This window comes from Frieseomelitta varia, unplaced genomic scaffold (assembly GCF_011392965.1).
Source record: "Frieseomelitta varia isolate USP_RPSP 00005682 unplaced genomic scaffold, Fvar_1.2 scaffold_447, whole genome shotgun sequence".
Lineage (NCBI taxonomy): Eukaryota > Metazoa > Arthropoda > Insecta > Hymenoptera > Apidae > Frieseomelitta > Frieseomelitta varia.
Window position 1 is genome coordinate 93,240 of NW_025110198.1, and position 25,312 is coordinate 118,551.

General features: G+C 44.7%; 1 protein-coding gene across 13 annotated transcripts in view; it reads right to left on the reverse strand.

Annotated features, from left to right (window-relative positions):
• Positions 1 to 25,312, reverse strand: part of LOC122532321 (transcription factor 12) — a 145,284-nt gene that overhangs the window by 73,487 nt on the left and 46,485 nt on the right. The window contains exon 1 of one of the 13 annotated variants that reach the window (XM_043661015.1): positions 22,697 to 23,750. The exons of 11 other annotated variants lie outside the window; for them this stretch is intronic. In XM_043661015.1, coding sequence (XP_043516950.1) covers positions 22,697 to 22,882 — 186 coding nt within the window. In that variant the 5' untranslated portion in view covers positions 22,883 to 23,750. Of the gene's footprint in view, positions 1 to 14,478; positions 14,713 to 22,696; positions 23,751 to 25,312 lie in introns of those variants that run through there. One more of the 13 variants, XM_043661016.1, reaches the window with a different exon arrangement.

The following is a 25,312-nucleotide window of genomic DNA, read 5'->3' on the forward strand; positions in this document are numbered from 1 at the left end:
GGGGATGGGGGTTGGAAGTTTGTTCCGCGAGGTATCAACCGCCCCGCTCCTCGAAAGGAAAGAAAAAAAAAAAAAAAAAAAAAAGAAAAAAATGGATACACTCCCGTTCAAAAGTCTTAGGGTAGTCCTTTATGTTTTCAGCGCTCGTGCGTTAATTTATAGAGCGTGATACAACTGCACTTTGCGATACAATTATTGACATGTCAACGTATAGATTTCCACAGACTCTCCTTCTCTGGTGTCCGTTTCATCTTTCCAGTTTTGTAACGAGACTTTCGAACAGGGTTGTACTACATATATTCGTATATTCGACGAACGTGTGTAGCGATAGGCGTATCTTTGGAAAAATCACGCATCGCGGTCGTGACTTGACTCGCAACTGAGCTTCTCCTTCCTTTCTTCACCGAGCATCATCCATCTAGCGATTGAAAAGCTTGTGCTTCTCTTCCTAGTCGAACGGCAATCATCGACGACCAATGAAATGGCGATAAGAGAGCAGACAACATGGCGCTCCTCGGTGATCCAGAACTATCGGTCGCTTCTCTGATTAAAATAAACGGCCGGCAATCTTTATCTTCGCCCACCCCGAGGTTATCTAGTTTCTCTCCCTCGCCCTCGTTCCGACGGTTCTTCTCTAGTGCCTCGGCATCGCCTACCAACGAATATACGAGCGGCTGAAATCACGAGGTGGGAGAGGACATCATTCCTCGGGAAGAAAAACGAAACGGCCGATCGCGTTTCTCAGAAGTGACGACACGCTATATATTACTAATTACCAAGAGCTCGTTTCTTTTTCCGCATTCGCGTGTTAACGCGGGGTTACTGTGTACAAACGAGATAATACATTTTTCCAGCGGGGTCTTGCCCCGCGGCAACTAATAGATTAACAATATAATCGAATAGCGTGCGCAATAAATTACGTGCCAGTTACCGAGCAAGCTGCGGTTGCCCCCTTTGCGGGGCCGGCATACAAAAATCGGAAAATACCAGTTCAATTTTTCTCTCATCTATGTTTGACGTCGCAACGGACACTAACAATAATTATATCCGTAGCAAAGCATCGCGTGTTCCGTTGAGAACGAAATCGCCGGATATCCATGACAAAAATTTTGTTTCACTGTACATCACATGAATGTGCGTGACTATGTATTTCTATACATAGACTTACTACTACGCGCGTCTCCTTAATTCAATTTCTTAATGCACGTTTCACACGCCACGTGTGTACACGTGTGTTTCAAAGCCGCGATCTCGGAAGGAGATTTCTCAAATCAACTTTGCTACCACACGTATCGACAGAAAAAGTTACAGTTTCTCCGTTTTGTGTGTTAGAAAGAAAGAGAAAGAGAATAAAAGTATTTTTCACGGAATCGACCAACTCCCAAACTTCGAGTTTCCTGTGCCACGATATCGGGATACGGCGGACGATTGTCCTTCCACTCGCTACCTAATCCTTCTTAAGACGTTTTCTAACCCCTCGGCCAAGATTAACCGAAAAAGATCCCGGATCTACCCAGTTTGCTTGATATAAACGGCGTCCGCCTTACCAACCGGGACGTATAATTGGTTGTCAGTCAAGTAGTCAGTGGCAACTCCCTCGAGGCAGCCTCTCGCGCCGCTTTTCTCCGCTATTCCCCCCGTATCTCCGGGGACACCCGGTACATATACCTCTCGTACGTACGACAACCGACGAAACTCCTAATGGGATTTCACGCGCGATCGACCAAAGAATTTCGATCGGCCAGGCGATCGAGGGGGATTTTGAAATTTCGAAAATCGAATCGAGTCTCGGAGTTCGCAGGCTGCGAGTGAATCCAGCTTTTTTTTTCAGAAATCGAGAGAGTAGAATAAATATGCGTCGCCACAATAACATTTCAATTTTAATTCAATATTAACTTCAATTTCAATTTCATCCTGTCCCTAATTTTATTTCTAGCTCCACCTTACTCCGATCTTAATTTACATTTTTTCAACTTGTATTTAACGCCGATTCTAATTTTAATTTGGAACTTTCGTCACGCCCGCGTTCGGTTTTTGCATCTTCTTCGAATTCTCCGAAAATCAGCAGTCTGCCGATGAATTTCACGAAACGAGAAGGACACTCCTAGAATCGATACCCGGATCGAGAGGATTGGCGTACGCACGGGACGGGAAAGGCGGTGTCGTGAAATTAGTATGGAAAAGTGAAAGTCGTGGAAAGGGTGGGGAAAAATGGTAAAAAGTAGAAGAAAGAAGAAGAGAGAGAGAGATACTGATCACAGGCTTCTCAAGCTAATGGTTTTTGGCACGGAGGAGACACTTCAAAGTACCCTTGACCCATCTAACGGGAGACAATAAATAATTCATCGACTGATTTCATCGTACCGTGAGTCCGGTTATTCGCCTGGCAAATTATCGGAGACTAATTAAGGGCCAATTAAGCGCCGAGTCGCTGAATAATTTGCTACCCGTTTTCACAAAATCCTCGGCAACAAGACGACATCCGTCTCCGTGCGAATTTTTCTCCGTTGGTCGTCGAACTAGCATAGCACGAAGCTTTACATATCTTTCGCTCTTTCTATTTTAACGAAGCTGAACGAATTACTAAAATTGAGTGATAATTTAATAAGAAATGGAAAGAAAAACTTGTACAGTAATATCCATTTTTCTGCGAAATCCGCTGTTTGACAAGTGTAAATTCATTTGTTTATTTTATTTCCTTCAAATGAAAATGTACGATCTGGTTCAGAGTTTGTTTCTTTAAGTAAATAAAATTTTTCACTTGATAATGTTTTGTCTAAACCCTTTCGAAGCATGAGTCGCGAGCAGTTTGGAGAATATTTATTTATATTTATGGAAAATTTGAAGCAAAGACTTTCTACAATAAATAAATATAATACACAATACATGTTTCTCCGCACTAATTTTCAAACAATTGAAATATCCAAGTACACCTTGATAATTTCTATAAACTAAAATTTCGTGGAACCTAAGTGACCAAGAACGAATCCCCAAACGTAACGATCGTTTCGTTCGGCTAGACGATCGGCGCTATTAATAACAGAATACAGAGCGGCAGATGCAATCGTCGGATACACGCAACGTCCATCGACGCACCGTGAAATCGGTTGGTTTACTATCAAACGATCAAACGTTTCGCGCATCATCGGGCATGCTAGTGAGATTAATGAGAAGCTTTGATGCGTGCCAGCAATCATTAATTACACGCATTACGCGACGCTTACTGACTGCAGCTTCTCTTCGCCGTACATTCCAAGTGATGTTCAATCGCGTTAACTGTTTGCCTCAATGTACCAGGAAATGGATTTGCCTTCAGCGGTCACATGGCTTCCGTATATCATCCGCGTAATTCGCTCTCGCGATTATATATTTGTATCGTCGTCATTCCGCCGTCGCCGCTGCTAGCTGCTGCTTCTGCCAATGAAGTAGACCGGATCGTCAGTTTCTCGAGCACGCATCGGAAATCGAAAAATCGAAAATTCTGCTCGACTGCGAAATTCACGTTTCTACGATTTATAATTTTCTATAATTAAATTTCTATAACTCTGTAATTTCTATAATTAAATTTCTTATAATTTTATAACAAACAACTAATATTTAGTAAATTTTAAATTTATTTATACGCATCCAACCAACTATGGAAAGGAATACCCAAGAAGGAATTTCTAAGTTCGAAAAATTTTCCGAGATCCCCCAGTTTTTTTTTTTTTTTCAGCAGCGAGCGTGACAAACGCTTTCGCGCAAGCTCGGAGAACAATGATGTAGAAACAAATAAGAACAGGCGGACAATTCCACGGACGTTTCGCAATCGTCGGTTCCCATAATTTGCATTTTCTCCGCCGGTAAAACCACCACGGCGAAGAAAATGTCATTTCCTGACTGCCTTCCACGGACTGCTCTTTCTCCGGGCTTACCCCTCTTGTTTTCCGCTGTCGCCATCAATCGTTCCGCGGGCCTAAACTCGGGCTGGGTGCACGTTGCACGTGCACGTGTGCGCGCACGACATTTCCCCAACGTTTTCTCGGCAAATCAGCGGCAATCTAGCGCGGGCGTTTCAAAGGTGCCGACGTTTTCCCTAAACGGTCAGCAGCTCTCTCGCCGTTGCTTCTAAACAAAAAAACATTTTTCCTCCCCCGTGTGTCCACCTTTCGTCACTTTCGTTTCGCCGCCACTTTCGTATCCTCGCGCAATTTTGTCTCAAAGACATTCGAAATGGTAAGGAAGAGTAATCCATCCAATTGGCATAGAAATATCGAAAATTTATATAGTTTGGTAATTAGAATTCAGAATAATTCCGGAATCTTTCTGTGTTTCTCTTTTCTTTTTTAAATAATTGATCTCCGTCATATTATACGATTACGTATTTTGAAAGAACCCTGTAACTTTCACTATATTCTGATTCTTCCAACAATCAGAAATTTAAAATACAATTGTCTCGGCGCGCTTTTAACCAACTTGCGCTGGCAAACTGATTGCGGACCATAACGAGTGACCGAACCGTATACAATAATACGTCGCTTTCTTTTTGAACTCGTCCCTATGATATCACTGGATATAAATTACTCAGAAGTAACAAATTTATTATTTCCTTTGCCTATTTTGTTTATACTTAAAAAATATACTTAAAACTGAGAAAATACTACAATTTCGAAACATAAAATTCTCGTCATTCCAGCGCAAGAGGTTAAATCTCTAACGTGCATATTTGCATGTACACGATGATTCCACGACTCCAACACTTGACACGTGTGTCAATTCGAAACTCACTGTACCGCGGATGACTTGAAACTTCGGGCCATACGAAAGAAACCGCGAATTGCAATTAATCTCGACCAAAGCACCATACGAGACAATCCATCTCCGTCACTTCTGCTCATCTCGTTAATGCAGCGGTAATGTTCCTCCAGCGATCCGCTAATTGCTTCGAGCACCATTATTTTTCTTTTTTCTCGCGACAGATTAAAACCACTCTCCACAACGTAAAAGAGAGAGAGAGACGCCGATTTCACCCGGTCCGCCAGACATTTGTACCCTTTTATGTTTTACACGGTACACCTATCGTCGAATAATAGTAGCACACAGGCCGGGCTCTCGCTCGCGAGACTCGCACAATAAGTGATTACGCCGAATGGAAGCTGTAAAAATTTTCCTCATGTAACAGCACACACGAGCCACCGCGGCTCTCGCTCTCTCTCTCTCTCTCTCTCTCTCTTTCTCTCTCCTTTCTTCGGGAGGGCGCGTCTATATCTTTCTTTCTCCCCTTTCGAACAATAAGACGGAGTTGGGCGTCCATTGTCGGTCAACCCGGGACAATTCGCCATGGATAAAGTTAGCCGGATCAGCCAGCTGAAGCCGATCGCCTTTAATGGATCGCCTCGTTCGTTCCGATTCTTTGGTCGTTAGGTTAGCTTCTACAGCTAGTGGGTATCTCGTTCCTCGTCTACTCGTTTCGAGAGCCGAGAAAGAGAAGGAGAAATCTCTTGTTTCGCAAGTCGCGCGTGCACAGGCCCACGTGGACGAAAATTCATAGTTTTTCTGGCGCTCAGCTGCGCGTGTGCACACACAGTTCGCGAGAGGTGAACTGGTTAAGTTAGGTACATCACGGACGCGAGATAAAGTAGCCGCGGTTATTGGCCGTGCTCGGATAACGCGGCAATTCACGGCTATTGCCGTTATTTGGCCAGAGTGAATTCAAAGAGCATCTAGCCGATGCCGTGTTGCGGGCAGAGAAGGCGAAATCGTGCTTCGTTATTACCGACCAGAAATGGCCAGGCTATTCGCACGTTCGTGCTTACGAGAAATTGCCAACGTTCCTCCTCTTCGATGTCAAATTTGAAACGCGCTCCAAATGCGTTGCTGCTGCCGAGTCTCGAAACAACGTTCTACGCCAAGTAGAAGCATGAGTTGAACATCGTCAATCTTTCGAGGAGATTTTTCAATGGTTTAGTTCAATTCCTTCTCCTTTTTCTTTCTTTTTTTTTTTTTCTTTTTTTTTTTCGTTGTAACATTGGATCGAGTAACTGCACTGAAATAAATAAATTAGAATCAGAGGCAAGAGAAGTCGTTCGATTTTCAAAAGAGTATCTGAGACATTTTCGATTCTGGAAAGAAACTACCACTCTCGAAGAGATCGTTTGCTTTTCCAATCTTTCGCTAGTTGCAATGTATTTTCGACATCAGAAAGAAATCTACCTCTCCCAGACTCTCTTACTACACGCTCGCAACTCCCGGCAGAGAATTCTCTCAATTCTCGAGTGAATCTCTTTCGCCACTCGTAATTGTCGAAAAGGCCTTTCACTACTTGCAAACTTTCGACGAAGAGGTCTCTGGTCGACCGTGGGAGTCGACGAAATCCTGTCTTTGACGCGAAAGCGGGAAAGAAAGAAGGAGGGAGAGATAGAAAGAGAAAAAGAGGGAACGGGTGAGTTTTTCTCGGAAAAGAGCAAAACGTGGAACAACACGTCACGGTTAGCCAAGAGCAAATAAAAAGGCAAATATTTCGCGAGGGAGGGAATATACGCGTAGATGAAATAGGAATCGGGATAACTGGTCGCAGGTTACAAGAACCTACGGGAAAAGGGTGCAGGTAATCGAGGGCACCGAAGGTTGAGCACCCCCCGGTCAAGGGGAGCCCCCTGATTGGTCGAACGATCCACGCACCTGGCGGACAGCTGCTACGAGACGACGTACGCGCATGCGTCAGCGCCGTTACAGCGAGTACGTGTGAATGCACACGCGCATGCGCACTATCTGCCCTGCATCGTTGTCATATGAAAACCCGAGGCGCGTCCGCCGTCTGCGCGAATGTAAATTCCGCTCGTGTCGAAGGAGAAAGAGAAAGAGGAATCCGCGAGGAAAAGAAAACGAGAAACGAGAGAACGATTGCAACGTACATAATGTGAAATTTCTTCAATATATTTAATTTAGTTCGAGTTTTCGAAAGCGAAGAAAATCCAATATAAACCCTTCTTTTAGATACCTTCAGATATATAAAAATATAAAAACGCAAAGATACACCGTTTCCTTTAAAACAATAACAAATCTTTGTCACGTGTTGTTACAATACACGGAAGAATGAAAATGTCGCAAGTTCCTCTTCCGAATCATTCTCATTCGTTGCTAACACTCCGAGAATTGAAATCTCGAGAGTACTTCTTGTTTTTCTCTCTCTCTCTCTTTCTCGGTCGGAAGCAAAAAAAGAAATTTAGACAAAGGAAAAAAGAGAAACGTTCTTGCAGAACGAATATTCGTACAACAACGTTGGGTCATCGAGGTTCACGGCCCTTGACACGAGGATATGCACACGTGAGAATACCGGGAACAGGTACGGACGGAGACGCACCAGTTGTATGGATAATACGGTTGCAAAGAGGGCTGCGAAGAAACAAGGAAGGAGAAGGAAGGAGAAACGGTACAGGCGGTAGCACACTATCCTCTAGCAGGTCTCCTCAACCAGGATTATGGGTTTTAAAAGCGCGCGACCGGTTTTCGGAGCGGTGCTAATCTCATTGTTTTACACAGAGAACAGCAATAACGATGTTGTGTGCAAGGAGAGACGAGAGGGATTAAGAACCTTCGAAAACCTAAATCACCAGCTTCGCGTCGACCGGGCCAAGCCAGAGTCGAGGAAAGATCAGGCGGATAGATTTTCCACAGGTTACCAGCGCGAAAGATGAGAGAACGATAACGGGGGAGCGGGGGGCAGGAAAGAGCGAAAATTATGGTCGGTCCGACAGAAAATTTCAGCCAACTACCCCCAGTCCGTAAATCTACCCTGCTGTAATTACTCTTACTAAGTTCCCCCCTTCCCACTCTCCTTTCTTATTCTCTTTTCTCTCTCTTTCTCTTTTTTCTCTATTGGTTTTTCAGGTGAATTGGAGAATAGCACAAGTGCATGAATCATGCTGACGAAATTGTTTCAACCCTTACTGCTGCACACGCCGCGTAAAATAATTTCAAATTTGGTTAACAGTACGAATTCGTACGAATTATCGATAGTCTCGTTGAATACTGAATTTTAACAATGACCATTCAAATGCTTTTGCGCTCCCTGCACAAGGGAGTATTTTAATGTTAGAAATTAAGCAAAAGATTCGCTAATTTACGCGACAAATTACGCTACAATTTTTCGAGCTTCTTTCCTCGTGCTCTTCGCTAAATTTTGATACTTCGGCCGACTGGAGAAACGATCGAGAAGTAGCGAATGAAAAACAAGGAGAGAGCCTCTCGAACCAAGCCGGCTATCAACACGATTGCACAATTTAATCGTCGATAGTTGAAAAGAAGTTCAGATTAGGCACACCTGTGTAAAGAGAGATCGACGCATCAAGTCTGGAACGTTCGCAGTTTTTTTCTTGTTTCTCTTTTTTTTTTTCTCTCTCTTCTTTCTTCATCATAGCTTCGACTTATTTATTACGTTAATCTCGGCCATTTGAAAAATGGCGAATTCGTCGCGATATCCGCGGATTGAAATGTCTCGCCGCGAAGGGAATCCCTCTATTCTGCCTCGCAACAACATGAAAAAAAGAAAAAAGGGAAAAAGGAAAAAAGCAAACAAAACCGAAGAGAAACGAGCCTTATCGATCCGCCAACGTCCAGTTCGACTCTTCGACGTAATCTTCTCCTCGAGATCTACATATTGACCGGTTTCCAATCTCGCTGTCTCTCTTTTTCCTTTCGTTTTCTCTCTCTTTCCCTCTCGCGAGAAAAAGTATTCGTTTCGTCATAATGGAAAGTCATTTTCGGCGCGGACCATGTTCATCATCGAGATCCAGGGCGAGGGATTCTTTCGATTTGGCCGCGAGCACGAGGGTCACATTTTTTCCGCAGCTTCTCCCTTTCCTCTTTCTTTTTTTTTTTTTTCTTTTTCTCCGTCGGTAATTTCTCTTCTCTCCTGTGTGAAACGAAGCGATCATTTCTTCTTGGAGAAGATGGGAGAAGAAGAAGAAGAAGAAGGAGGAAGAACAAGGTAGCCACGGTTAAGGAGAGAAAAAGGCCGGATGAGGCGAAGAAAAAAAGAGGGGAGGGAGAAAGAATGAGAGGAGACGTGCAAAAACCCCGAAACTCAGGAAATGACCCACCCATTGGCGTAGCAAAACCATAATTTTTGACGGTCGAAACCATAATTCTCCACCGGGTCCATCGGGAATATTCTCGTGTTTCTACGGAGACCCCGGAACTCCCCCGGGACCGTCCTCCTAATTTTGGATCGAATTTCAGGACCGGTCACCAGGCTCGAATTAAAATCCCAGTCTTGTCGCTTAAACAACACCGTGTGAGAACAGATTCGACGTGGCTCGCACGATATCTATCCACGCCACGACTTCGTGATGAACGATCGAGCTACCATAAAGAGACGCTAAAAAAAAAAAAAAAAAGAAAAAATAAATAAAAAGCTAAAACTCTCAAGAAAAATTCCTTCTCATCGGGAAGACATTGAAACGAAGAGAGATTGTCACGATAGGAAGAAAGATCTAGTTTTTTCCTCTTCCTATTTTATTTTTCTCTTTTCTTTTTGTTCTCTTTAGAATGCAATCAGTGGTTTTACGATGTATTTGTAAGATTTAAATTTTTTAAAACGATAGAGACTTTTCAAGAAAGTTTCTGAGAGCAATCACTATTATTATTGAGTCTTAAGTAGTGTCGTCAAAGATATTGATGATCAAAGTAGTAGGAATTTTTACAATTTTTACACGCACAATAAAAACTGTCTATCGTCTTTAGAAATTCAGAACGATTCAGCAACTGAGATTTAATTTCGACATTTGAGTTCAGAACATGAAGCAATACAACAAAGTGAAATTAAGTGCTCCAAATTCCAAGCCTGACGTAACATAAATTACCACTCGCAATCCAACGACACTATTGCATCTTCGTTTCGAGGAAAATCAAATCGCTATAAATTCTGCGCACCGATAGATCATTAATTTCCGCGCGTTTCTTTCTCCTTCAATAAATAAAACGCGAAAATCGGAGCCCTCGAATACAGGGAGAAAAACCACATGGACTAGGGATCTCCATATTGGAAGGTTCGTGCAAATAGCTATAGCAAGCGTTAGCGGGTGTATTTATAGCAACAGTCAATAATTTCGTCGTAGAAAGCAGCGTGTTTCGTCGAGTACACTGTTCGAGAAGTGTAGGAAAGAGATGAAGAGAGAGAATATTTCTAAAAAAAACGACGTCCAAAAATGTTTTCTCGCAAATGTACAAAGTACAAAGGGAAAACGAAATTGCTCTATCGAGCAATTACCAGCTACTTGGGAATTCAAGATGTTATTCGAATCGAGAGATGTCGTCCATAAGTTAATTTGAATCGATCATTTGCCGTTCGCGACCAACGTACACGTGTCGTTTTAGCAGAGTATGTCATCCACGGGAGGGAACTTCTTTTTTCGTAAGTTACGTGTCATTACGGACAACACCATTCGCGACGAAATATGTACAGTTCGGTCTAAAACAAATCGCGAGTACTCGAGTATCTTTCGAGCATGTTTCGCAATAATTTTGTATTTTATAATATTCGCGGCAAACCCGGATCATCGTGAGTTGAATAATGTTACGATGCGAATACGTTGTGAGAGTGGTGCAAAATATTCTGAGATTAACAAGACACCGATCTTTAATGGATTAAAAAGAATTTTCTCGACTTGCGACGTCTAAACAGAACACGTACCATAAAAACGACGAAACATACTGTTACTACCATTTTCACAGATAACTCCAGTTTAACAGCTCTACGAAAAGATAACAAATCTTTCTCGTAATTATTAATTTGTACACTTTCCTCTCCTACCATAAATCCCGGGTGTCCACGAACATACGACTGTACGTATATATATGTCGCTTTCGACAAAGATTATCGGTCGATGCGACAAACTTTATCGTTTATCACCGGCCGTTTTTCGTATTAATCCCCGATATATCGATTACGTCAGGCAAAGACACCGACGGAGAACAACGACGGCGAAATAAATTTCAATTAAGCAACGATAAATCGTAATTAACAGCGACTACTACGTTCTCTTTCTCTCTCTCTCTCTCCCTCTCTCGTTCTCAGAAGACTGCGCGCACACGCATCGGAAACTGCAGGGATATTTCGAAACATGGTCGCGCCATAACTCACGAACGGAGGGGGAGAAGGGGAGCTGCAGCGATAAAAGTGCGAGCATGTACGTAAGAAGGTGAAAAGCCGCGCGAGAGATCGAAGACACACACATACACACACACACGCACATATACAGAGAGCCGTTGTGGCGAATAAAAGAGCGAAATTCAGACGTTCGGCGATTCTATCCTTCGAAAGCGAAAACTTCTTGCTTCCCGTGACTATCGCGTGGCTGCGGGAAGATCGAAAGGGAGAGAGAGAGAGAGAGAGAGAGAGAGAGAGAGAGAGAGAGAGAGAGAGAGAGAGAGAGAGAGAGAGAGAGAGAGTTTCACGACTGGAGAAATCGAGAAAAGTTTGCAGCGCTTAAACGCGCGCTGAGGGAAGGAGAGATGGTTGTTGAAAGGGAGGGGTAAGAAGGGGTGGCGGTGGCGAGGAATAACAATAGCAAGGAGCAAGCAGCACACGTAGGGACGTAAATTCGCCGGAGGATCTAGCAGGATATAATCTGGAGGCTGGCACCGTGGTAGGCACCATCTACCGTGAGATCTGCACGGAAATCGGAACTGGCTCGGGGGCAACCCTAATCCGAACCTGATACGATGCGCGCCGTGTACCGTACGGGGGGTACGCCACACGCCACGGGTTTCTCTCAATTATTCAGCCAACGATTTCGACCGTGTTGGAATTAAAGTTTGATAGGAAACGATAAGCTCGTTTGGCGAAGAACGAGGACGAGAAATCGGTTCTTTGGCGAGGTTAAAGTCGCGCTTGGCAAACGAGAGAGAGAGAGAGAGGGGGGGGGGCGAAATATCTGAACGACGCGATATTGCTCGTAAGATGCGCGTGAAACCTCCTTTATTCGTAAAACCTCCTTATTGCAACCTCTTACTTGCAACTGGAGCAATCCTTTATTCAATTTATCGAACGATGCTAGGCACGAATGAATCACTCGACTTTGAAATTTTGAAATCTCTCTTCTCGGCAGAGTAACCGGGCAAAATAAAGTACGCGAAACTTCGGGGTTAACGCACGATACTCGATCTTTCGTGCGTCGATACTTCTCTTTCGAGTCTCTCCTCGATAAAAACTCGCAAGATCCGCGTCGTTCCAACCAATCATCGTGGAAATCGCGGCAAAGGCACAACTGGAACTCGATCCAGATAACGCGAAGAAGCAGAAAATAATGTAATCTCTGGGGGCGGTGCGTGTAATTGAATTACAAAAGCGTCGGGTACTCGAGCATTTCGCGGACGAGCAAATTGCACGGCAGAAGCACGTTGGAGAAAAGCGCGAAAAGAAGGAAATAAAAATGAGAGAGAGAAAGAGAGAGAGAGACAGAGAGAGGAAGCCGAAGGAGGAGTCGAAGCGACGCAGAAATCTCGGAGGTAGGCACCGAGGTAGGCACGATCTAGCGTGAGATCTCAACGGAAATCGGAACTGGCTCGAGCCAACCTAATCTAAGCTCGATCCAACCCCCGAGACACCCTAACCTGTGTTGCACGTTCGCCGCGTTATGGAGCTGCAGGCACACACGTATATAAATACGCATACACAGAAAGAGGAGGGGGGGAGAGAGAGAGAGACAGCAGACAGATACACGTATAGAGGCGAATCCGCATCGCGTGCATGTGTACGGGGTACTCTACACGCGTCCTCTACAACGTTTTGCGCGATTATGCGAGCTACCACTATGCAGATCGATCCCTGGAGTCGAAGGTGAGGACCGTTTCGGTGGCAAGAACGTGTCTGTACATACGTACGTGTAGATATGTGTGTGTGTATGTATGTTTGTGTTTGTGTGTACAGGCGTGCGTATATTGGTATTCCGTGTCAGCCCTCGCATGCATTATACCGTGTGGAATTTCGGATACAAATGTCTGAAGGGCTTAATAACCCGTGTTCCAATTTCCGCGACGATAATTCTGACTTCTTATCGCGCATCTTAACCAACGTCGAAGGAGGGAAATGGGATTTGAAAAAGGGAATGTAGGACTACGAATTCGAGAGAAATCGTGCTATGAGAGAAACACGTTGCAGTTGTTGCTGTTGTTGTGGAACTTCAGATACAAATTTCCGAAGAATCTACGTCTCAACCTATCGAGAATGTGATCGCAATGTTACAATAATACTTTGATTTTTTTTTTTTTTTTTTTTGAAAAAGAAGATGGAAAAGTGCTAAAGGCTAATCCTCGAAACTTCGTAGCTGATAGAGCTGCGGTATGAAAAGATAGTCAGTGCGTTCACCAATATAATCCCAAATATTATAAATACTTCAATTTTCTGAAAGAGACAAAGAGATGCCTAAGCTAATCCTCGAAATTTCATCTCGTAGCTGCGGTGTCAAGAAATATTCTTAACGAGTTAACAGACGTTACAAAAGCGAAAAAATAGAACGGTGAATTCGAAGGAAATTGCTAGCGACTTAGGCTCTTCTATCTAAAGCCCTTTGGTTTCGTGACTTCAGACCGAAACCATTCGTCGTTTAAGGGCCTGACGGTTGTTGATTAAGGCTCCTGTTCGAGACGAGGGAAGGAAGGAGAGGGAGGTCAGGTTATGTCCATGAAAGTTTTACGGTGCTTGGGTATCCGTAAACGCCATATGGCCCGAAAGTCGCCATGTTTCCTTCGTTTTCTTTCGTCTCGCTGCGGACCCAACGTCCCTCGTTTCATTCCTTTTTTTTTTCCCTCTTCTTCTTCCTTTTTTTTCACGCTGCTTCCCTCTCGGTTGCTTCTCGTTAAAGTTCCGAGTCACGGTTACGCTACGCGTTATCCTCCCGTCTCGGAAAATTAGAAAAGAACATTCGAAAAGGTAATAACGAGCTGCTCCGAAGATTAAAAAAGAAAAAAAAAATCGATCGAACTTGCGATCGAAACGAAGAAACCGAAAGAGTATGTCACGAAAATATTAGGTTGCGTAACAAATTCGTTCGCGTTATTTATCCAACTCTTGGCTAGCCTCTTTGAATTGTTCGAAATGTATTTATCATAAGAAAGAGTGAAAAAAAGTTCGACATGAAAGTTGCACGATATCAAAGAAATGGGATTTGATATTTTTCTTTTTTTCGAAAATAGAGATCTCTTCTCGGTAAAAAACTATCGAGACATATTGCCTGAAAAGATTAACGTACCTACTGAAATTACGAGTTGATCATTCTCGTTAAACTCGTAAATATCTAAATTAACAAGTTCGTCAACGTGCCGGAGGTTTTCGTGTAACAGTGATAAATTTCCGAAAAAATTTCGACCGACAACCAGGTGTATACTCACTTTTGGCTCTCGCTGTGACAGCCACTCGCGGCCGAGAGACTCGGTCCGAGAATCGCGTCGTCGAAATCGACAACCATATACAACAAGCAGAAGGTACTGTCAACTCACCTGAAAACAGAAGTAGAAGGAAACCGTTAGTGTAAAATAGGGCTGAACGTGCGTAATTATAGTGGTACACCCACCCTCCTTTGTGCGGAGTGACAATATACACGCAACGTTTCTAGACACAATCGACCACAGGAATACACACATATATCGGGACTATTGGACTATTCCGTGGCGTACGGGCGACGCCCACTCGCGTCGCATTAGTAAATCGCTGGTACACGCCTCGGCTAACGCGGCTAATAATATCGACGCTAATAACCATTGTTTGTTGGCACCTCGGTCGCGAAGAAAAGTCGCGCCTAACGACGTGTAATTATCGTATAAGCTGATTAAATCGGAGGACAAAGAGTCCAAAGTTTCCCTCTTCCGCCAGTCGTTATCTCTTCGCTGTACGATGAATATGTTAAGTAACCTTCTGCCGTTCTGTATCTGCGTTCTAATCTGAAACACTCTCGTTCAGCGCGCGCGCGCGCTTGCATTTTGCATTTTGCTGAAAACACGAGAGCAATTCCGCCGTACTCTGGTCGTCGATGGTTGTAAAATTTCCAGCAAAGTTCCGACACTGTTACGCGTTCGCATGTTCGCGATGGTTGTGCCTCATTGCAAATTAATGACGACGGCTGTAATTAACCAACCTTTATAACCAAAATAAGGAAAATTATCAATTGTCGTGACGTATTCGCGACAATTTCACGCCTTCAACTGCCTTCAACTGCCTGTAAAAGCCACGAAATTCGGACCGAGCTGCCAAACTACTACTGCCAGCCAAAATCTTCTCAAATCGTTCAACTCGAATCTGGTAAAACTCGGCGAAACTGGCTGGACGGTATCGTCGGCTGCGTCATCATCAACGTCATCGTCGTGCATCGTGCATCGTGAATCGTACGCGAGCGGGAACGAGACAGCAGATAGCAAGGGATCGCGGAAGAGAGGGGGTGGAAGGGAGGGTGGCGCGTTCCGAAACACATCCAGCTGGCGCCTCTCGGCGCTATGGCGGCCGTTATAAGCCCGCTACCAAATCAAGCGTGTGTGACACACTAATAATCGGACGTATATATGGTGTCTATACAGTAGCTCCAGGCACATGTGTATACATAGACGAGGGGGAGGGAGAGGGTGGTTGGTGTACGGTTGTAGACCGTTTATATACGTATCACACATTCCTGTCGAGCCTCTCGTCGTACGGCTATGTATGCCTGGCGCTCGCACGCGCGCGCGAGATCCATATAGACGCGGATATACGTGTGCATCTTGTCAGGGGGCCGATACGTATGCGAGATCAAACACAGGTGAGCACGGGTATACAGGGCAATTAGAACGAAACGGGCGACGCGATTTTCCGACGCGTTTTCGCCTTGCTTTATTAATTTCCGCTTGATTAAATCGCACCTCGGCGAGGCTGTCACACGTACGGCGAATATTTCAGCTATTATACGGTGCTTCCTTGAGGATTTAGACGTTAAGGGGAAAGGGTTGGAGGGGGCGGGGAGAGGGGATGCGTCAAGAATTTCCGATTAAATCGCAATCCATCGTTGCCAGGGATTAGAATTACTTTGATCGTTAGTTTTTAAACCCCTTGCGCTGGCAACTGATTCACGGACCATAACGAGTGACCAAACCGTGTACAATAATTCGTCGCTTCATTTTCCAACTCGGGGCTGGAATAACATCACTGGACAGAAACTACTAAGAAGTAATAAATTTATCATTTATTTTGCTGGGTTTAAGTACATTTAAATATACTTGAAACTGAGAAAATACTGCAATTTTGAAGCATATGAAAAATATTTAGGCTCGGAAGGAAATTTTAATGGATAAAGCGAAAAACATGATTCGTTAGAAAAAGAAATATACTTTGTCACAAACGTATAGAACAGAAACACGCTCGACTGTGAAATCCGACGCGTAGAGAGTTTAAGTTTTCACGAAAGTTGAAAAACACAGAGTCAAAGAAATTAGAATGCAGGGGATAGGAAAAGATTTGCACTTATACGATGATGAACTTGTATTTTACAAATATCATTAGCATCTCTGAAAAAAAAAAGCAACGCTGCAAGTCTGCAAAACTATTGTAAAAATAATTGCAAATTGATCATTCTGACAACTTTGTTTCAATGTTAACGCTGGAAGCGACAAATTCGAAGGATCACGAGCAGTACCAGTTTTACTGCTATTTTCATACCGCGAATCGTGATTTCTACCATCATCCACAATTTCCAACATCTCGCGCTCTTTGTCGTACCGTAAATCTCTCGAGTCGTTCCCCCTGGCTCTTTCATTTCTGACGTACTAATCCGCCAACGATTGATTTAATTTGCCACACGAAAAATAATAACGGAGCGGGGAACGCGTGCACGACGGAATACGCGTGTCTCGGCGTTACGTATTCGTGCAAACAGAAGCGAGGGATAATGGTTACGAGGAATGGATATATCAGTGGACCGCGCGTCGGATCCTAGGATACTGCTATTAGTGGAGCTGCAGGCGCAAGGGATACACCGTTGTCACGCGAGTAGCTGGTATGCGAGTCGAATTCACGTGTATCAGCCTCCATCGCGTGCGTGCATGCGCACGCGTGCGTGTATATACGCGTCTAATTACGCGTATGTGACGGTGCGAGTATATTCCTTGCCGGAGTATCTATTTACGCGTGTGTACTTGTCGGGCGCAAATTGTCGTAGTGGACTGGGAGGGCCGGAGGCGCGTGTGCGCGTGTACGCGTGTGCGCGTGTGCCAAGATGTAGCTACAAGCGTGATCATATGGGTTACACATACGTGCCTAAGTACTAATGCTAATCCCAACCATAGATTACGAGAGACGAGCAGCGACGATCAACCGGAACCGTGGACACGCACGGAAATTCGCACGCCCAGGCCCCCTTTGGCTTCTGGCTTTTCGTCCGTGGTACAGGATTCGAATCCTGTGTCCGAATATGCTCGATGGATTCGTTTCACTCCGTGCAAAAGTATAACGAAAATAGCAGTTCGCTCAACGGAGAGTTGATATTGGTAATTCAACCTATTGCGATCTTGGATTAGACGGAAAGTGTAGGAAATTTTCGAGAAAATTGAGACTGATCATTGAACGAGGATGGATAGTTACTTTATGCGTGAAGATACTGCAAGATTTTATTTTTATTTTTTTTTTTTTTATAGAATAGGGTTAAAAGCAAAAAGTAGAAACGAAGGATAAAGACAGAAAGCATTTCTCGCTACCGTTCGACAATAGCTCGAAAACGCACTGGTCGCAGTAATAAAGTGGCACTTGTCGACCAATTCGACGATAGGGGAAAGAAAAAACAATCAACTTCGAGACCGGAGCCAGGTCGCCGTCCCATTTATATCAATTCTATTCATTGCCGCTTTTAACCTAGCCCTCGTGACGCCCAGTGACTCTCACTCTCAAGATCCCTGCCTCGATATCCGGCCATCGACGTCCCATCAACCGCGGCTCGCGATCACAGAATGCGGTTACATCGGGTACACGTTCGGATAAACTGTCTCATTTTGACGAACGAGATGTCCGAGGTGTCCCAAGTAATCGTCGAGAGATTTACATTTATTCTTTTATTCTTTCTACATCCTCTCGTTAACTGTAACTAACCAGAATTTCGTTCACTTGCAAGAGACAATGATCATTAGTTAATCGCAGTTGTTCAAGATCCGATACAATGCCATAGCACAATTTTAAAATAATTTTAAAATGTTGAGTTTGAACTTCCGAGAGGGTTAACTATCTGAATGGAAATTTAATTTCCAAAGGCAGAGTTTTCTCGTTACGATATAAAGAGACTTGGGTTTCAGCTCTCTAGCTACGTACACGCGTCCGGGAAGAGCGAAAGGGTCGATTCCGCTACAAATGGCAAAAATCAACCCTAACAACCGTTTCATCGACAAGGACGCACGACGCATCTTTTACGCGAGTCGAATGTGAAAATCGACCGGTTCAACTACCGTGGTATACATATACCGAGACTTTGCGATTCTAAAACCGTCGAATAGATTATCGTGAAAACGATCGATACCCGATCGGTTCGCACGGTCCTTAAGCCGAATGTTACCCATACGTCGCGCGGCGCGCTCGTGCCTCGATTTACATAAAATTCTGGCCTCTGAGCGGCTGCGTCGTTAACCGAGTGGACGGACAGGTGAAACGAGGCGACGTAACGGGTCCTATCGGTTTCATTCAATCCCCCTTGGTTTTCAGCGGCAATTACGCCCCGACCTCCTGGAAGTCGAACGACGCCGCTTTTCTGACAACGATCGCGCCTGGATAGCCCGTAAAATCGACTCCGATCACTCCCCTCCGTCCCTCTCAGACGGCTTTCACGATCGAACCGAGGAAGCATCGCCGCCAATTGCCACGATCGCCTCGAATTCGAGTTTTAATCGAATCGTTGAGAACACACCGCCAGGACCACCGCCATCGAGCACACTTTCGCTTTCTCGTTTCTCTCGTTCTATCGTTCGCTCTGTAGACGCCATCGGCAAGTTCTTCCCTTAACTTTGTCCCTCTCTCCCTCTCTCTCTCCTCTCTGACGATCTTTCCGCATGATGCGTGTTTAACAGAGAACGCGTGTACGGAAATACACGCGTGAAAAATTACACAAACTGGAATACCGATTCGCGTATTAACCTCTTGCGCTACGAATGACGTGCTACAAATATCGAGAATATTTCTTTTTTGCTATAATTGCAACATTTTTTTCAGTTTTAAGTATATTTAAGTCAAGCGAATAATAAATTTATTACTCCTCAATCATTTCTATCCAGCGAGATATCGTACCGACGAGTTCGAAAAGAAAGCGACGAATTATTGTACACGGTGTTGGTCACTCGTTATGGTCCGCAATCGGTTCAGCCAACGCAATAGGTTAACATACACGTGGAATGAGAGACAAACTATGCTTTAAAGCTTTGTTAAAAGATGGCGGAAATAAGTGTCTGTGTATGTTGAGATGTCCAGTTATATTTATTGAAAAATTTTAATCAAAGACGATTGCTGCGCGAGGAAAATATGATAAATCCACTTTGATTGATTCTTCTAATTTTTACAATCGGTGACTAAATCGACATTTATCGACTACTTCAAAGTACAAGTTCAAATTTCAACAACCCAATGTACTTATGAACACCTGTATTTCGTAAAACACGCGGTATCGCGAAAATATCCGCAAGTATTCCATTTCAACGCACAAGCCAGATCCAAATGGAATTTCACTCTGGCTAACACTCGTGGCACACAGCGAGCGCGACGTGACGAACACCCCCCGAAAGAAAACGCGATCGAAACTGACAGAGAGTCGAGAGAGCATCGGCGTGGGTTAGGGGTTACGAAATGATATCCCCGTTGGCCACTTACACGGCCAGCGAGCCGCTAATTTAAACGCTTAATTTCAACTCCGCTTTTAGCGGAAAAATGAACGCGCGAGCGCTCGCTCGCTTGCGCACACGCGGCTAATTAAGTCTGGCCCAAAGAGAGATAACGCTTTCATAACGCACCGTTTTTTGTTATTGTATTTTCAAGTGGCCGCCTCCTCCGACGATGACTCGGCCAAGATTTTACGCCCGACAAAAGTGCGGAAAAAAGCTCTCCGAGAGAGAGAGAGAGAGAGAGAGAGAGAGAAAGAGAGAGCGGAATGTTTCAAACGTTGCAAGTGTTGTGCCGGATATGAGCCACGGACGAAGGGAGGAGCACCGACCGGAAATGGCTGGCCTTACCTCGGCCCGATCAAAAACTGGTTTCACCAGAAATCGAGATCGAGGGGAGACATACCCCCAAGAAAAGAAAAAAGATGAAAAAGAATAAGGAGGCAGTGTAACCTCTGCCCTCTTGATAGGCGATTCTTTAACAAATTTGCGATCTGCATTCAACGTTGTGTCTTCGTCAGAGTTATTTTCATTGAACAAACATAACGGCTAGCGAAAGTCTTTGCAAGCTTGAAAAAACTTTTTATGAATACGTTTTGGATTTTCTTTCGTAGTACGATGGACTAAGTGAGTTTTCATGCACTTGCAAGATACCTGAAGACGCAAAAGTATTAATCAAATTTCAGAGGAATCTGAAATATTGTTACTGTTTTATTACAAAGTATCGTTTGAAATTTTTTAATAAGATAGATTTCTATCAATCACAACGTCGAACTTTAGAACAGATTCACGAAGAGCAATATTTTATATACGAAATGCAACACAATTTTCGTGTATACTGTATAAGACATTTTCAAATCGGTTTGAAATTTCATATATCTCCTTGCCAGCTTGTTCAACGAGTACTTAATTACGCATATGACACGTTAATGTACAAACGCATAAATATCAGCGTTAATGAAATTTCAAAGTGACCAGACCCTATCGTGAACCAGCGATAGAAAGAATATAGCATCTTCAATTTTTAATCGCGTGCGTTTAATGCGAATTTCGTTACGTTCGAGTAGCAATCAACGTATCTCTCTCTCCTGTAATTGGCAATTTGGTGAAGCTATTGCAAAAGTTTGTGGAATAATGGAGCGGCAGCTGTCGATCTAACGTCATTCAGGTAAGAGAAGACTAGCCGAGGCAACCTGTTGTCTCGCGTGGTGACGCCAGTCTTTTGTAATGATCGTCGCTTTTGTACCGCTAATAAGCCGGCCGAAAAAGAGGCGAGAACTGGTCGCGAGGCAAAAATTGCTCGACAATTGCGCAATTATCGTTCCATCGGGGAAAAAAAAAAAAAATTACCGATCGATCCATCTCGCATCTAACGTAGATCCGGAGCGGATCTACTCCGTAGAAGCGAAGCGATGAAACGCAGAGATGGAAGGGAAAGGGGAGAAGGAGAAAAGAAAAAAAAGAAAAAACGAAGAAGAAGAAGAAGAAGAAGAAGAAAGAGACCGAGAGAATAGAGAGAAACGTGGGCGCAGTTGCGTTATAGAGCGGAGTAAAACACGCTCGGCGAGCAACGGAGAGATTTATCGAACGATGGAACTTCCGGAGGCGGCGATTAAGAAGAAATTAAAGTTCCAACTGGAAAAGGAGAACCGCTGCGACCAGTCCATAAGCCAGAGAGGATCTAGCGGCTGTGTGTGGACTGTACTGAAATAATGTACAGTGCCGTACAAAACGGCAAAGTGGAGGGAAGCGCGGAGGGTACACGGAACATCGAGGCTCTCTCTCTCTCTCTCTCTCTCTCTCTTTCCCTCTCTCTCGTTTCTGTCTTTCTCTTTACCCCTGGTTCGTTCGTTCGTTCGTTCGCTCGTTCTACCTCTGCCTCGTTCACCGTCAGGGTGACAATGGTGTGCAAAGGAGATTAACAAACAGAATAAGCTAACGCATAATCGCATTATTTCTGGCTAAGCCGCATTTAAATTAGATAGAAATTCCATTTAACGAAACAATGCAGGGATGATGATGACTCACTGCCTGTGCGCCGGCATACGAGTCGAAATAGACGACTGGGTCCCTTGCCGAGTTTCTGATATATATTCCACGATGCCTTATTACGCGCGCTCCGCCTTTCCGCCGCGAGATAATCGCGCTAATTCGCGCCGTCAATTTCCGCGTACGTGCGTTAGAAAATCCCGCTTTGCCGCCGAACTGCACGAAAGGGGGGGTCGCGAACCAACACGCGCCTCCGACAACCCAAATTCTAAAACTTTACGAATTTTTATGACGAACGAAAGTAAAAATTCCCGGAGAGGCGGAGGAGGGGGGATCCTGCGTCGAAAAAAAAAAGAAAAAGAATAAATGAAGAGAGAAGGACGCCGGGGTAAAAAGAGCGAACGACCGACGTGCCCGCCCACGTGACGACGGCCATGCTTGTGACGTAATCCTGACGTCAGTGGACCGATGGCGTGCTCCGCACGCTCCGTCGGATACACAGAGAAAATCGTAAACGTGCCCCTATTTTCAATCGACGCACAATCGGATTTACAGGGAAACTCCGAGCACCGTGAAAAACTTCCAGATTGAAAGGAACTCGTTTCCAACTGGCGCATCCGGTCTACCCGTTCCACGACAGACACGAAATCAGCAACCCCAACGAGCAGGAGAAACTCTCTCTCTCTCTCTCTCTCTCTCTCTCTCTTTCTCGACTACGATGAATCGAACTTTCCTTCCTCCCCCCCGACCACGCGCTCTAAATCGCGACGATCGTATCAGAAAATCGCGTCTCGAGACATCGAAGAATATTTCATCGAATTGTACATTCCTTGTTAAACAGATTAATTTCTCCCCTTACCTGAGCACTACCACCGACGATCGACTGATACGCCGACTGGAATACGCTTCCGAGCTGCGTTAGACTATCATCTTCCATCTGGAACATTATATCAGCGCCAGGCGAGCCGTTGTTGTTCAGATTGTTGTTGTTCACCATCAATTTCTCGGTGCTGGCGACATCGCGCACTATCGTGTTCGACTGCATTCTGCGACCACGACGCGCAGGATTTCTGGCAACGCCAACGAGTCACCGCGAGTCAAATATCAAATCTGGCCGACGATCGCGTCTCGATACAGATTGTTTATCGCTTTCATCGTCCAACGAACTCCGTGTTTGCCCGCCGCCAGTATTTATAAACACGAGACGCCACCGTAGCGAAACTGCGTACGTACAATTCTCACTCGACAAAAACGGAGCAGCGTGCTCTCGGTGAAATTAACAACAATTTCCACGGAAAACGGAATATCAACAACGAACAAGGCCGGTAAACGAGGCATTACTGTCCGAGGAATTCTTGGTAAACGCAACACGCGTGGCGGAATTCTCTCAAGACACCAGCAATCATCATCATCATCGTCGTCGTCGTGATGGAATCGTCGATACGTGGATACTGTTGTGCAGGGGCCAACGCCGCGTGCCACGAGGACGCATCGCGTAGCAGCGTTACGAATCACCCGCTCACCACCGCACCATCGTTCGCGTGGCGTCGCTTTCCGATCAGCCTTTGAACACCTGTTTCTACCACGGTCACGGGAGAGAGATATTGCTCGGTGTATCGATATTACGATTCCGACGAAAACGTAATACCGATACGCAGAGACCCCCGACGCCGAGAAAGCTCCGGATCTACGCGTCGTGTTGTTAAACAGTTATACGTTGTACTTCGTGGTACACCAGAGGTCCACGCCAACACACGATGGAAGAACACCAAAGCGATCACAAAACCTTTGCGAACCTCACGCGTTTCGCACGAAACTTGAGATACAACGAGATGGAACGAGCGGAAGGAAACAGGGGAGATGAACGAATAAAGACGCGGAGCATTGACGAAAGCTCCTCACCGTTCACTGTACGCGACGAGACTGACGCTTTCCGAAGGGAGGCAGCCCCCCCACCACTTCCCTTTTGAACGACGTCCCCCCCACCGCCGGCACCGCCGAAACTATCCCCACCACTCTTCCAGCGACGCGCGGATAGCGATGGGTATTTGAATTTCTTTCGAACAAGTCCTCGAACAAATTTGTCGACGAAGCTGTTTAACGAGCGAAATGGCGGACATTAGATTAATTTAACGATCGCGGAAGGCAGTTGATTCGACGTTTAGATTTTATCTAATCTCTCGAACAAAGCAATTCCCCCGTCGTTTCTCACTAAAGGTGGAGATGTATTATTGATATTTGCAGAAATCGTTTTTGTTCACTTTTGTTTTTAATTACATATTTTTTTAACTATAACTTTTTTTTAACTTTAAGTTTTAACTATATGTTTTGCTTTTATAACTATATACTGATTTCTACGAATGGTCCAAGTCTTTTTTGAATTAATGCGAGACTCCATGTTTCTACGTAATATTATATCTACGGCCACGTGATAAACGAATATTTAAATTCCTTCTCCTGCTTCTTTACAATTTTAGATGCTATTAAATTTACAACGCGAAACTTGTAGACTTTAGAACTTGTGGTCGCAAAGCTTACAAAATCAGATTTTCGCAATCTAACTACTACTAGAATTACCAGAATACGTATTTGCAGAAATATCAAGGACTGGAACTAGCAGAATGAGTTTCTTTCGTACTTGACGTTTCGGTTTACGCTGTTGGCCCTCAATTACTATCACTGGGCACTTGGAACTTGCAATTGTTCATTGCCTTTTTTCGAATCCAAGTTTAAACTCGGCACAAGAAATAAATAAATATGTAATGAAATGTACGCGTCTGAAATTAGTCGCGTGTCACAATTTTCCCCAAGTTTGCAAAATTGTTCGAAAAGTCGAAAGGAGTCGAAGAAACGTTCGAAGGATTTCGAAGCTGTTGCTAGACACGGGCCTCCCTCCGGACCCAGAGAGAAGACATCACGTATACAACACTCTGTTCTTTCCACGACGTGCAGTGGTCGGGGGCCTGGCAACGTTTCGGTTTATCCTCCCCTCGCCCCGCTCGTTTCTGATGCTCGGCTCACAGGAAGCAACCCCTAGCGCGAAGGGCCAGCGTTTTTGCCCGCACAAGCCGGCATTCACTCATGTAGCAACGACAAGCTGAGCTACGAGTGTGGGTGGATGGCTCTCTGGCTCTCTGCCGGGCTATGTACCACGCCGAAAACATCGGTCCACTTGTTGAGTCGGAAAGAGAGCAGAGAGAAAGAGCAAGGGAGAGAAAGAGAGGTGGTTGACGGGGAACGGCGCTAGCGCCGATATCTTCTAGTCGTGCACGCGAAAGTGCCGCTGTTTCAGGAGACAAAAGCTCCGTGTGTAACACGAGATCCGACGGAGAAACAAAAGTGAAACGATTCGTTTGGTACGTGAATGCGAAAACGAGCTTGCTGCCCCATCGTGTACGCACGATGATGCGAGAGAATCGAAGCTATTGTACCTTCCGGGGAAAACTTACATCTATGTAGATTTTCTTGCTTTTTT